A 12,033-nucleotide genomic window follows, 5' to 3' on the forward strand; every position below is an offset into this window, starting at 1 on the left:
ACACACAGATAGACACACACACACAGATAGACACAGAGTCACATACACACACACAGATAGACACACACACAGAGATAGACACAGAGTCACATACACACACACAGATAGACACACACACACACAGATAGACACACACATACATACACACACACATATACACAGTGATAGAGACACACACATATACACAGATAGAGACACACATATACACAGTCACATACATACACATATATACACAGAGTCACATACACACACAGAGATAGACACACATACACAGAGATAGAGCCACACACACACATATACACAGAGATAGAGCCACACACACATATACACAGAGTCACATACACACACACACAGATAGACACACACACATATACACAGAGATAGAGACACACACATATATACACAGATAGAGACACACACACATATACACAGAGTCACACACATATACACACACACAGAGGCACATATATATACACACACATACACACACATATATACACACATATACACACAGAGTCACATATACACACAGAGGTAGACTCACACACACACAGGCATATAAATACACACACACAGACACACACATAGTCACATATACACAGACACACATAGAGAGACACACACATATATATACACAGTCACATAACACACAGAGATAGACACACACACAGATAGAGACACACACACACACAGAGAGGCATATATATATACACACAAACACACATAGACATATATACAAACACACACAGAGACACACACAGACACATGCACAGATGCACACACAGAAACACACAGGCGCATATACAGATGCACATACAAAGAGACACAAAGAGGCAGATAGACACACAGGTACACAGACACACAACACATACAGAGAGATATACATACACAGGCATGCACACACACAGACAGAGGCACATACACACACACTGACACAGGAAAGAGGATTGCCCTCACACACACACAGACACAAACAGACACACAGACACTTGTAACACAAGGAAGGGAGGACATTATATTTATCCTCACATAGAGACAGGGTCACACACTCAGAAACACAGGCGATAGGACACTATCTGTCCTCAGAGAGAGAGAAAGAGAGAGGCAGCAAAACATTTACAGCCAGGTACATTTATACACAACCTTGAATGCTGAATTATTACAGCACAGGAGGCCATTCAGCCCATCATATCTGTATCGGATCTCCGAATGAGCAATTCCTGTACGTGCCATTTCCCCGCCTTCTCCCTATAACCCAGGGACCCAGATAGAAGGAGCCTGGAGATTGCTGAGGGCATCCAGGGGATGCCCTCACAACACCAGGTTCAACACCAGGTTCATGCTAAACTTCTTCCTGTGTTTATTACCCCAGTCCAAAGCCGGCATCTCTACATCGTGAGTTTTAGAACCCATTTGTTAAGAGATTATGAAAACCCAGAGGTACACAGCTGGCATTTCGGGAGCGCCAACCAATCCTGGAGTTAGAGATTAGTCACTTGAATCTCAGAGCAAATGACCAATGGGAAAGAGCATAGCAGCGTTAAAATTCATTTGAACAATTTTATTGATTAATAGTGAAAGGTTTGCGCAATGCTGGTGAGAGGCTCCAGGTCTGTTAATTCTGCTTTAATGATGTGGAGATGCCAGTGTTGGACTGGGGTGGGCACAGTATGAAGTCTCACAACACCAGGTTAAAGTCCAACAGGTTTATTTGGTAGCACGAGCTTTCAGAGCACTGCTCCTTCGTCAGGTGAGTGAAGAGTTCAGTTCACAAACAGGGCACGTATCGTCACAAACTCAATTACAAGATAATGGTCGGAATATTCAGTACCAATCCTGCTTTCCCCAGATCCTGCTCTAATTAACACTCACACCCATCACAGACTGAATGGAAAGGCCACAGTTGCCCATTGCAATATCCTGTGCTGTGAACCATAGAAAATTACAGCTCAAAAACAGGCCTTTTGGCCCCTGTGCTGAACCATTTTTTGCCCAGTCCCACTGACCTGCACTTGGACCATATCCCTCCACACCCCTCTCATCCATCAACCCATCCAAGTTTTTCTTCAATGTTAAAAGTGACCCCGCATTTATCCGGCAGCTCATTCCACACTCCCACCACTCTCTGCGTGAAGAAGCCCCCCCCTAATATTCCCTTTTCTCCTTTCACCCTTAACATAAGAACATAAGAAATAGGAGCAGGAGTAGGCCATCTAGCCCTTCGAGCCTGCCCCGCCATTCAATAAGATCATGGCTGATCTGTCGCTGCTCAGTTCCACATTCCCGCCCTCTCCCCATAACCCTTAATCCCCTCTCTTATCAAAAACCCATCAACCCGCTTCTTAAAAATATTTAGCGAGGCAGCCTCCACCACTTCAACGGGCAGAGAATTCCAGAGATTCACCACCCTTTGAGTGAAGAAGTTCCTCCTCAACTCCGTTCTAAACCGCCCCCCCTTTATCTTGAGGCTGTGCCCCCTAGTCCTACTGTCTTTTTTGAGCGGGAAGAGTCTCTCCACCTCTATCCTATCCTTCCCATTCATCATCTTATACGTCTCAATGAGATCTCCCCTCATTCTTCTAAACTCCAATGAGTACAAGCCTAGTTTATTCAGCCTCTCCTCAAAGCTCAACCCCCTCAACTCCGGTATCAGCCTAGTAAACCTCCTCTGCACTCCCTCCAAGACCAAAATATCCTTGGTAAGGTTTTGACAAGGTCCCGCACAGGACCAAGAAGGTCAAAAGCCCTTGGGATAAAGGGTAATTTGACGAATTGGGTCCAATACTGTCTAAGTGGCAGTAGGCTGATGGTCCGAGGTTGTTTTTGTGACTGGAAGCCTGTGTTCAGCTCCCTCGCTGTTTGTCGTGTACACCAATGATCCAGATGTGAATGTGGGGGGTGTGATCAGTAAGTTTGTCGATGAGATGGAAATCGGTGGTGTGCTAAATATTGAGGAGGAAAGGTTTGGATTTTACAGGAGGGTATGAACGGGCAGGTCAGATGGACAGAACAGTGACAAATGGAATTTAACCCTGAATTTGGAACTCGCTGCCTGATAGGGAGGTAGAGGAGGGAACTCTCACAACATTGAAGAAGTATTTAGACGAGCTCTTGAAATGCCGCAGTATACAAGGCTATGGATCAAGGGCTGGAAAATGGGATTAGAATTGATAGGTGTTTGATGGCCGGCACCGATACTGGTAAGGATGGTACGGTGGCAGAATGGTTAGCACTGCTGCCTCGCGGCGCCAGGAACCCGGGTTCGATTCTCAGCTCGGGTCACTGTCTGTTTGGAGTTTGCACATTCTCCCTGTGTCTGCGTGGGTTTCCTCCGGGAGCTCCAGTTTCCTCCCACAGTCCGAAAGACGTGCAGGTTAGATGCGTTGGCCATGCTAAAGTCCCCCTCAGTGTACCTGAACAGACGCCGGAGATTTTCACAGTAACTTCATTGCAATGTTAATGTAAGCCTGCTTGGGACTCTAATAAATAAACTTAACAGAATCCCTGTGGCACAGAAGGAGGCCATTTGGCCCATCAAGTCTGCACGCACAATAATCCTACCCAGACTCTATCATGTAATCCGACATATTTACCCTGTTAATCTCCCTGACACCAAAGATCAATTTAACATGGCCAATTCACCCTCTGACACAAAGGGCAATTTAATATATCCAATCCACCTAACCTGAACGTCTTTGGAGAAAACCGGAGCGCCTAGAGGAAATCCATGCAGTCACAGGAAGAATATGCAAACTCTGCACAGACAATGGACTGAGGCCAGAATTGAACCTGTGTCCCTGACACAGTGAGGCAGCAGGGCTAACCACTGGGTCACTGTGTCATCCACTCCTAGATGTAGCAGCAGGTAATTAAGAAGGCAAATGGAATTTTGTCCTTCATTGCTCGAGGGATGGAGTTTAAAAACAGCGAGGTTATGTTGCAGCTGTATAAGGTGCTGGTGAGGCCACACCTGGAGTTACTGTGTACAGTTTTGGTCTCCTTACTTGAGAAAGGATATACTGGCACTGGAGGGGGTGCAGAGGAGATTCACTAGGTTGATTCCAGAGTTGAGAGGGTTGGCTCATGAGGAGAGACTGAGTAGACTGGGGCTATACTCATTGGAATTTTGAAGAATGAAAGGAGATCTTATAGAAACATATAAGATTATGAAGGGAATAGATAAGATAGAAGCAGGGAAGTTGTTTCCACTGGCAGGTGAAACTAGAACTAGGGGGAATGGCCTCAAAATAAGGAGAAGCAGATTTAGGACTGAGTTGAGGAGGAACTTCTTCACACAAAGGGTTGTGAATCTGTGGAATTCCCTGCCCAGTGAAGCAGTTGAGGTTACCTCATCAAATGTTTTGAAGGCAAGGACAGATACATTTTTGAACAGTAAAGGAATTAAAGGTTATGGTGAGGGGGCGGGTAGGTGGAGCTGAGTCCATGAAAAGATCAGCCATGATCTCATTGTATGGCAGAGCAGGCTCGAGGGTCCAGGTCACCTACTCCTGCTCCTAGTTCTTATGTTCTTATGTAGCCAAGATGTACACACACACACACACATACACACACATACACATATATCGCAGATACACAGACTCTCCCAGCCATGGGGAGTTGTGAAACAGCCTGTGAGGAATCCTGTGTCTGTGGTATTGCTATATTACATTTTACTATGATAGGAGTAGACAAATGCTGGTATTATAACTGAGTGTAAATGTGTCTCCTGGATGTGGAATGCATTGCCTGAGAACACGGAGGAGAAAATACAATCAGAACTTTCGAAAGGGATTAATACCTGAAGGGAAAAACAGAGAAAGGTGAAGGTTGTGGCACCCGCTGAACTGCTCTGACTGGGAGCTAGAATGGACACAGTGGGCCAGATGGCCATATCCTGTGCTATAATCATTCTCTATGATTCTGATTCAGGGCAATGGCAGGTGTGAAATATGGCACAAGTGGTCCAATGTGAAGTTAATAATGTGTAAGCGTGTGTGAGGGAGGGAAAGTGTGTGTGTGTGTGTGTGTGTGGATGTGTGTGTTAATGTTTAAGGAGTGTGTGAGGCAACATTGATATCTGTGTATATCTGTGCACTGAAGCGCATAAATGCAAGTGCATGTGTGTGTGGAATGCATGTGGCAGAAGGTGTACCTGTATATAAGCTCGCATTAAGTTGATCTTTCTCTACACCCTAGCTATGACTGTAATCTGCACTCTCTTGTTTCCTTCTCTATGAACGGTATGCTTTGCCTGTATAACACGCAAGAAACAATACTTTTCACTGTATATGAATACATGTGACAATAATAAATCAAATCAAATAACGTTTGTGAGATAATATGTGAGGGTGTTTGTGTATGTGGAATTGTGCATTTGATCATGTATATGTGAGAATGTATGTGAGTAGAGAATGTGTGTGTGTGTATGTCTGTGTGTGTGTGTGTGTGTGTGTGTGTGTGTGGGGCATGGTGGCACAGTGGTTAGCTCTGCTGCCTCACAGCACCAGGAACCTGAGTTCATAGAACATAGAACACTACAGCACAAACAGACCCTTCAGCCCACAAGTTGGGCCAATCACATCCATACCTACCAGGCCATAGAACTATCTGTAACTCCCAATCCCATTAAATCCCATATACTCATCCAGAAGTCTTTTAAAAAACCCCCAGCGAGTTCGCCTCCACCACCACCGACGGCAGCCGATTCCACTCACTCACCACCCTCTGAGTGAAAAACTTACCCCTGACATCTCCTCTGTACCTGCTCCCCAGCACCTTAAACCTGTGTCCTCTCGTAGCGACCATTTCAGCCCTGGGAAATAGCCTCCGAGAATCCACCCTATCTATTCCTCTCAACATTTTATAAACCTCTATCAGGTCACCTCTCAACCTTCGTCTCTCCCTTCATCTTAAACTGACCTGGGGTCACTGTCTGTGTGGAGTTTGCACATTCTCCCCGTGTCTGCGTGGGTTTCCTCCGGGTGCTCCAGCTTCCTCCCACAGTCCAAAGATGTGCAGGTTAAGTGCTAAATTAACCCTTAGTGTCTTAGCTAAGATAAATACGTAAGGTTATGGAGATAGGGCCCCGGGTGGGACTGTGGTCGGTGTAGGCTCGATGGGCTAAATGGCCTTTTTGTGCACTGTAGGATTCTGTGACAATGTATGTGTGTACATGTGTGTTAATGAGAACACATGTGTATATGAAAGTGTGTGTTTGTGTGAGAGACTGAGTGTGAGTGTGAGAATAGGTGTATAAGAATGTGTGTGTGTGAGTATGAGAATGTGTGTGTGTGAGAGAGAATATGAGAATGTGTGTGTGTGTGAGAATGAGAATGTGTGTGTGAGAGTATGAGAATGTGTGTGTGTGAGAATGAGAATGTGTGTGAGAGAGTATGAGAATGTGTGTGTATGAGAATGTGTGTGAGTATGAGAATGTGTGTGTGTGAGTATGAGAATGTGTGTGTGTGAGAATGAGAATGTGTGTGAGAGAGTATGAGAATGTGTGTGTATGAGAATGTGTGTGAGTATGAGAATGTGTGTGTATGAGAATGTGTGTGTGTGAGTATGAGAATGTGCGTGTGAGAGAGTATGAGAATGTGTGTGTATGAGAATGTGTGTGAGTATGAGAATGTGTGTGTGTGAGTATGAGAATGTGTGTGTGTATGAGAATGTGTGTGTGTGAGTATGAGAATGTGTGTGTGTGTTTGTGTATGAGAATGTGTGTGTGTGAGAGAGTATGAGAATGTGTGTGTGAGAGAGTATGAGAATGTGTGTGACTATGAGAATGTGTGTGAGAGAGTATGAGAATGACATTGTGTGAGAATGAGGAAGCTGGTTTGCAGCAGTCAGTGGGCGGGTGCTGCCCTCTGCCGATTGTACTCAGTGCGATTCCCCCACCACCCCGGCTGATGTCTGTGTCCCAGAACAGCGGTGGGGGGTTGGGGGGGGGGGGGGGTTGCAGTCAGAGCAATGGGCAGAAAGGCACCAACATTTTCAGAACTGCTAATTATCTGTGTGTTCCTACAGAACCAGGCGCCGCAATGACACCAAATAAACATTCGGTGCGTGTTTAGGTGAAACTCGGTTGGTCCAAGACACAGGGTTTGGGAGCAGGTTTTTGCAGGGAGAATGTGGAAGGGAGATGTGTGTGTGTGGGGGGGGGGGGGGGGGGGCGCTGAGAGACTGGAATCCCCCTGTGCCAGTTGTCCTGTTAAAAATGTAAACAGTGCCCGGGTTTACGGGGAGATATCTTTCTGTTGTTATCTGATACAGGAGGAGGATCCTGGAGAAGTTCCTGCGTCACCCCCTGGCATGTGTCCAGTTTCTCGGTGTTGTTTTGCAGCGTCCCTATGGAGACGAAGCCAGCCTGACAGTTTTTAAGAAGAGGGGAAGGCGCCTGGCGATGCCTCACTCAGCCTCTCGCTCCTGAGACCAGTGCTCGCTTTATATACGCCTGCTATATTTAGGACATTTACTCGCGACCGATTCTCATCCTGAACGTGTTTCCTGAAACAACTGCAATTGGTTCAAGTTGTCGGCTAACTCGCTGCAGTCCTACCAATCGCAGCCTCTGGCTGTACAACTTGAAGCCAGTACTTAACCCGGACTCAGAGAGCCGCGGCTAAAACTCTGCCGGAGATTTTCCTCCTCTCTTCCCTCGCTCTCTCTGCCTTCAGACAAGTCTTGGGGACTCCCAAAACTTCATGCAAACTTTCTGCTGAAGACCAGCATCGTTTTGGTACAGTGTGAGGGGCAGAGATGTCTTTGGGCGGCACGATTTTGCCGTCTTTTGCCACATTTGCAGCCTCCAAGAGCTGGGACAAGCAGGAATATTGCAATGTAAGAAAACTTTTCTCCAACTTTATCCTCGACAGCCGCTGCTGCAGTGATGTAAACACACACTCTCACACACACCCTCACACACTGTCACACACATACACTGACACACTGTCATACCCACGCACTGACACACTCACTCACACACTGTCACACACTCACTCACACACTCACACACACTCTCACACACATACACTGACACACACATACATACACACACACACTGTCACACACACACTCACACACTGTCACACACTCACACACACACACACACTGACACACTCACTCACACACTTTCACACACACTCACACACTGTCACACACACTGACACACTCACTCACACACTGTCACACACATACACTGACACACACATACTTACACTCACACACTGTCACACACACACTCACACACTGTCACACTCTCACACACGCTGTCACACATACACATTCTCACACTCTCTCACACAGTCACACGCACTCACACATACACTCACACACTGTCACACACATTGACACACACAGTCTCACACACACACACTGACATATTGTCGCACACACTCTGACACATACACAGTCACACACAGTAAAGTACACTCACTGTCACACACTGTCACACTTACACACACACACTGTCACATTCACTCTGACATTGACACTGTCACACTCACACTGTCACACTCACTCACGCACACACACTGTCACATTCACTCTGACATTGACACTGTCACACTCACACTGTCACACTCACTCACGCACACACACTGTCACATTCACTCTGACATTGACACTGTCACACACACTGTCACACTCACTCACGCACACACACACTGTCACATTCACTCTGACATTGACACTGTCACACTCACACTCTCACACACACACACACACACACACACTGACACTCTGTCACTCACTCACCTGATTCAGGTTATTAACCGCTGTGATTTCTAGCAATGTGTTAAAGCTGCGCTGAAATGTGTTTTTTTTTTGCAGTGGGTTTATTTGGAGTCTAATGTTTGTTTGTTTTTTGGCTTTGTTTTTTTGTTGTTGAACAGAAGTTGAAGATGGAGCCCCGACTGAAGCAGCCTCAGGGCGATTGCTCAGTGACGGACTTTGTACAATATTTGGACCATTTCTCGCGGGTCAGTGATGTGGATGACCTGGGTTTACTGGATGTGGATTTTATTCTGTCCAACACCATGTGCGGCGATTCGGCCGGCTCCGTGGACTATCCCCTGCCCGAGGAGGGAGCCGGTGGTGGTGCCCCGTTTTACCAGAAGAGTGAGCCTCTGTCCTACCCGGTCCCCGAGGCGGGGGAGCCCCCAGCTTACAGTATGATGGCTGAGTTACTGCGCTCCGACTCGGACTACTGCCCCCCCGGGGGTCTCCAGGGGCGCTTCCTCCTCGCCCCTGCCTTCCCCAGCAAGGTGCCCAAGGCAGAGCCACCCCTGGAGGGTTACGGCCAGGGGGTGGGCATGGTGCCCAGTTTCCGGATCAAACGGGAGGAGATGGTGCCATCCTGCATGGTGGCATACAGCGAGCAGCGGCTGAGCAGCTCCCCGCCTGCGGGCGGCGGGGGCACCGTCACCCCCCCGCTCAGCCCCGGCGACCTGATGAACACCGAGCCCCAGCTGATGTGCCAGGCGGCCGGGGTGCCCTACCCGCCCGGCTACCCTTACCCCCAGCTGCAGTACCCCAACCAGTACGGCCTCTTCGAGGAGCCGGTGACCCTGCAGCCCTCCCCCGGCCAGCGGCTCCTGCTCACTCCCCCTTCGTCCCCTCTGGAGCTCCTGGACAGCAAACCCAAGCGGGGCCGGAGATCCTGGCCCAGGAAGAGGACAGCCACCCACACCTGCAGCTACGCCGGCTGCGGCAAGACCTACACCAAGAGTTCCCACCTCAAGGCTCACCTGCGGACACACACAGGTAAGCCCCAGAATATCACACAGCCTTTGGAAATCCAGACAGAAAAATGCTGCAAAAATCTCAGCAGGGTCTGGAGAGAGAGAATAGATTCATGTTTCCAAAAGGGAAAATGCTAGAAAATTTCAACAGTATTTGTATAGAGAGAATGTTTCCAAAAGGGAAAATGCTGGAAAATTTCAGCAGGTCTGTAGACAGAGAATAGATTCATGTTTCCAAAAGGGAAAATGCTGGAAAATTTCAGCAGGTCTGTAGACAGAGAATAGATTCATGTTTCCAAAAGGGAAAATGCTGGAAAATTTCAGCAGTATTTGTATAGAGAGAATGTTTCCAAAAGGGAAAATGCTGGAAAATCTTAGCAGTGTCTGTAATGTTTCCAAAAGGGAAAACGCTGGAAAATCTCAGCAGGTCTGACAACACCTGTAAAGGAGAGAAAAGAGCTGGTGTTTCGAGTCCAGCTGACCCTTTGTCAAAGCTTCACGTTTCTGGATAATCTCAAAAAAGATTCGAGTCTTTTTAGACTTTAGACTCATCCAGGTTGGAAGAGTTCTCTCTCCCCAGATACTTCCAAAGCTGCTGCGATTTTCCAGCATTTTCTGGGTTGAGATTTCCAGCATCATCTTTGGAAACTTTGTGCAACTTGCATTTTTATAGCGCCCGAATCCTGCCAGCCTTTTTTGTTGGAAGTGTATCACTCATGGTGACGGTGACTGCACCATGCTGTGTGCCATCTCTTTCTCTGTTGTTGGGATGTGTTGGATGAGTTTTTAACGGACTGTCTCCCCCCCCCCCACCCCTCTCTCTCTCTCTCTCTCTCTCTCTCCAGGTGAGAAACCCTATCATTGCACCTGGGAAGGTTGCGGCTGGAAATTCGCCCGTTCGGACGAGTTAACCCGTCACTACCGCAAGCACACGGGCCACCGACCCTTCCAGTGTCACATGTGCGAGAGAGCCTTCTCCAGATCCGACCATCTCGCCCTACACATGAAGAGACACATCTGAAAACTCAGCCTCTCTCCAGCTCCATAGAGACATTCGGAAGGGGGACAGAAAAAAACAAACAGGTTCTAAAACAAAAATATCTGCCAAAGAACAAGGTGTTTCTCACAGCCAAAGACAATTATTTAATGACAATCTGATTAGTGAGATGTAGCTGGTACTACTTGCCCTGGAGAAGCCGCTCACACACAAGTTGGATCAGTTGGAGGAGGGCAGAGAGATTGTGGGTGCATCCCACAGGAAGCTGAGCAACAAGATGTCCCAGGACTCAGTATTAAACGAATGTTTCCAGAGACAGGGTCAAATGCATACAGTTGATGTGACTGTACAATATAGTGTTCATTCCAGGTCCTGCCAGTTGTTTTGAAGGGGACGAGGTTACTCGGGAGGAAAATTAGCCACTCGAAGGAGTGACTCTCCAGTAACTGAGAACTGTTCAGTGGCACCGCGGTGACAATCCTCACTGCTGTAGCTTTGTAATAAGCTTCCAGTCCAATTCTTTGTGGGTTTTTTTTTTGTTGTTGTTTTATTATTATTATTATTGTGTCCGGTTTCTCTTTTGACTTGAGTTGACCCCCGTCCCGCCGATGGGTCCGAGCGAATGTTGCCTTTGCCCCCCCCCCAAAACCCCGCCCGACGACAACCGGCTGGAGTTAACCCCTCCAGCGCCGGCCGGTATAGAGCACAAGTATGCGAGGTGCAATAACGAAATGTAATATCGCAGTTACACTATACAGGGCTAGATGTCTTGTCCTTAATAATTGTATGTTACTTGACTTGAATTTGAATATATGTATATATTATTTTGTAATAAAAGAATTATTGTATTATGTAAATATAAAGGAACTGGACAAATTTCAACTCAATGCCTGTTTTATTTTATTAAAAGACACGTTTTCAATACCTGCCGTTTTACCATCTCTTCAGAAACGCCATCAAAGCAAAGAAATATCCTCTCCAACTATAAAAGATCAAATCCGGGGGCGGGCTAGCATTTGGGCTTAAAAAGCGATGGGCCGAATGCTCCCGCTCTCTCTCTCCTGCTGCTCATACTCATACAGTGAGATATATATATACTGTATATATCACTGTACAGTATATCTCACTGGGTTGGTTTATTTGCTACAAATGGGACATCAAAAAGCGTTATCTGGTGTCACAAGTAGCGAGAAGGAGGATGTCAGGAGCTCGGTTCCGACTGAAAATGAAAAGAAAAACTTTCTCTCTTCCAACTGACTCGCTATCAGCTTTGTATTGAGGTGTCCCGGAGTTGGG

The 12,033-nt window shown here is 47.0% G+C and overlaps 1 protein-coding gene across 1 annotated transcript; it reads left to right on the top strand.

Moving 5' to 3' along the window:
- The first annotated feature begins 7,409 nt into the window (after positions 1-7,409).
- On the top strand, positions 7,410-11,619 carry klf2a (Kruppel like factor 2a). Its single transcript, XM_080212929.1, has 3 exons — positions 7,410-7,839; positions 8,892-9,762; positions 10,586-11,619. Exons 1-3 carry the CDS (start codon positions 7,759-7,761, stop codon positions 10,759-10,761), a joined length of 1,128 nt encoding a protein of 375 aa, XP_080069055.1. The 5' UTR covers positions 7,410-7,758; the 3' UTR covers positions 10,762-11,619.
- The last annotated feature ends 414 nt before the right edge of the window (positions 11,620-12,033 follow it).

Source organism: Carcharhinus amblyrhynchos, chromosome 26, assembly GCF_965287045.1.
Source record: "Carcharhinus amblyrhynchos chromosome 26, sCarAmb.v2.hapA, whole genome shotgun sequence".
NCBI lineage: Eukaryota > Metazoa > Chordata > Chondrichthyes > Carcharhiniformes > Carcharhinidae > Carcharhinus > Carcharhinus amblyrhynchos.

What these genes read in the sequence shown, in the direction of transcription:
- klf2a (XM_080212929.1), top strand. Translation starts at nt 7,759, where the DNA reads ATGTCTTTGGGCGGCACGATTTTGCCGTCTTTTGCCACATTTGCAGCC. An exon ending in ACAAGCAGGAATATTGCAAT is followed by an intron (nt 7,840 to 8,891) that starts GTAAGAAAACTT and finishes GTTGTTGAACAG; the next exon opens with AAGTTGAAGATGGAGCCCCG. An exon ending in TCACCTGCGGACACACACAG is followed by an intron (nt 9,763 to 10,585) that starts GTAAGCCCCAGA and finishes CTCTCTCTCCAG; the next exon opens with GTGAGAAACCCTATCATTGC.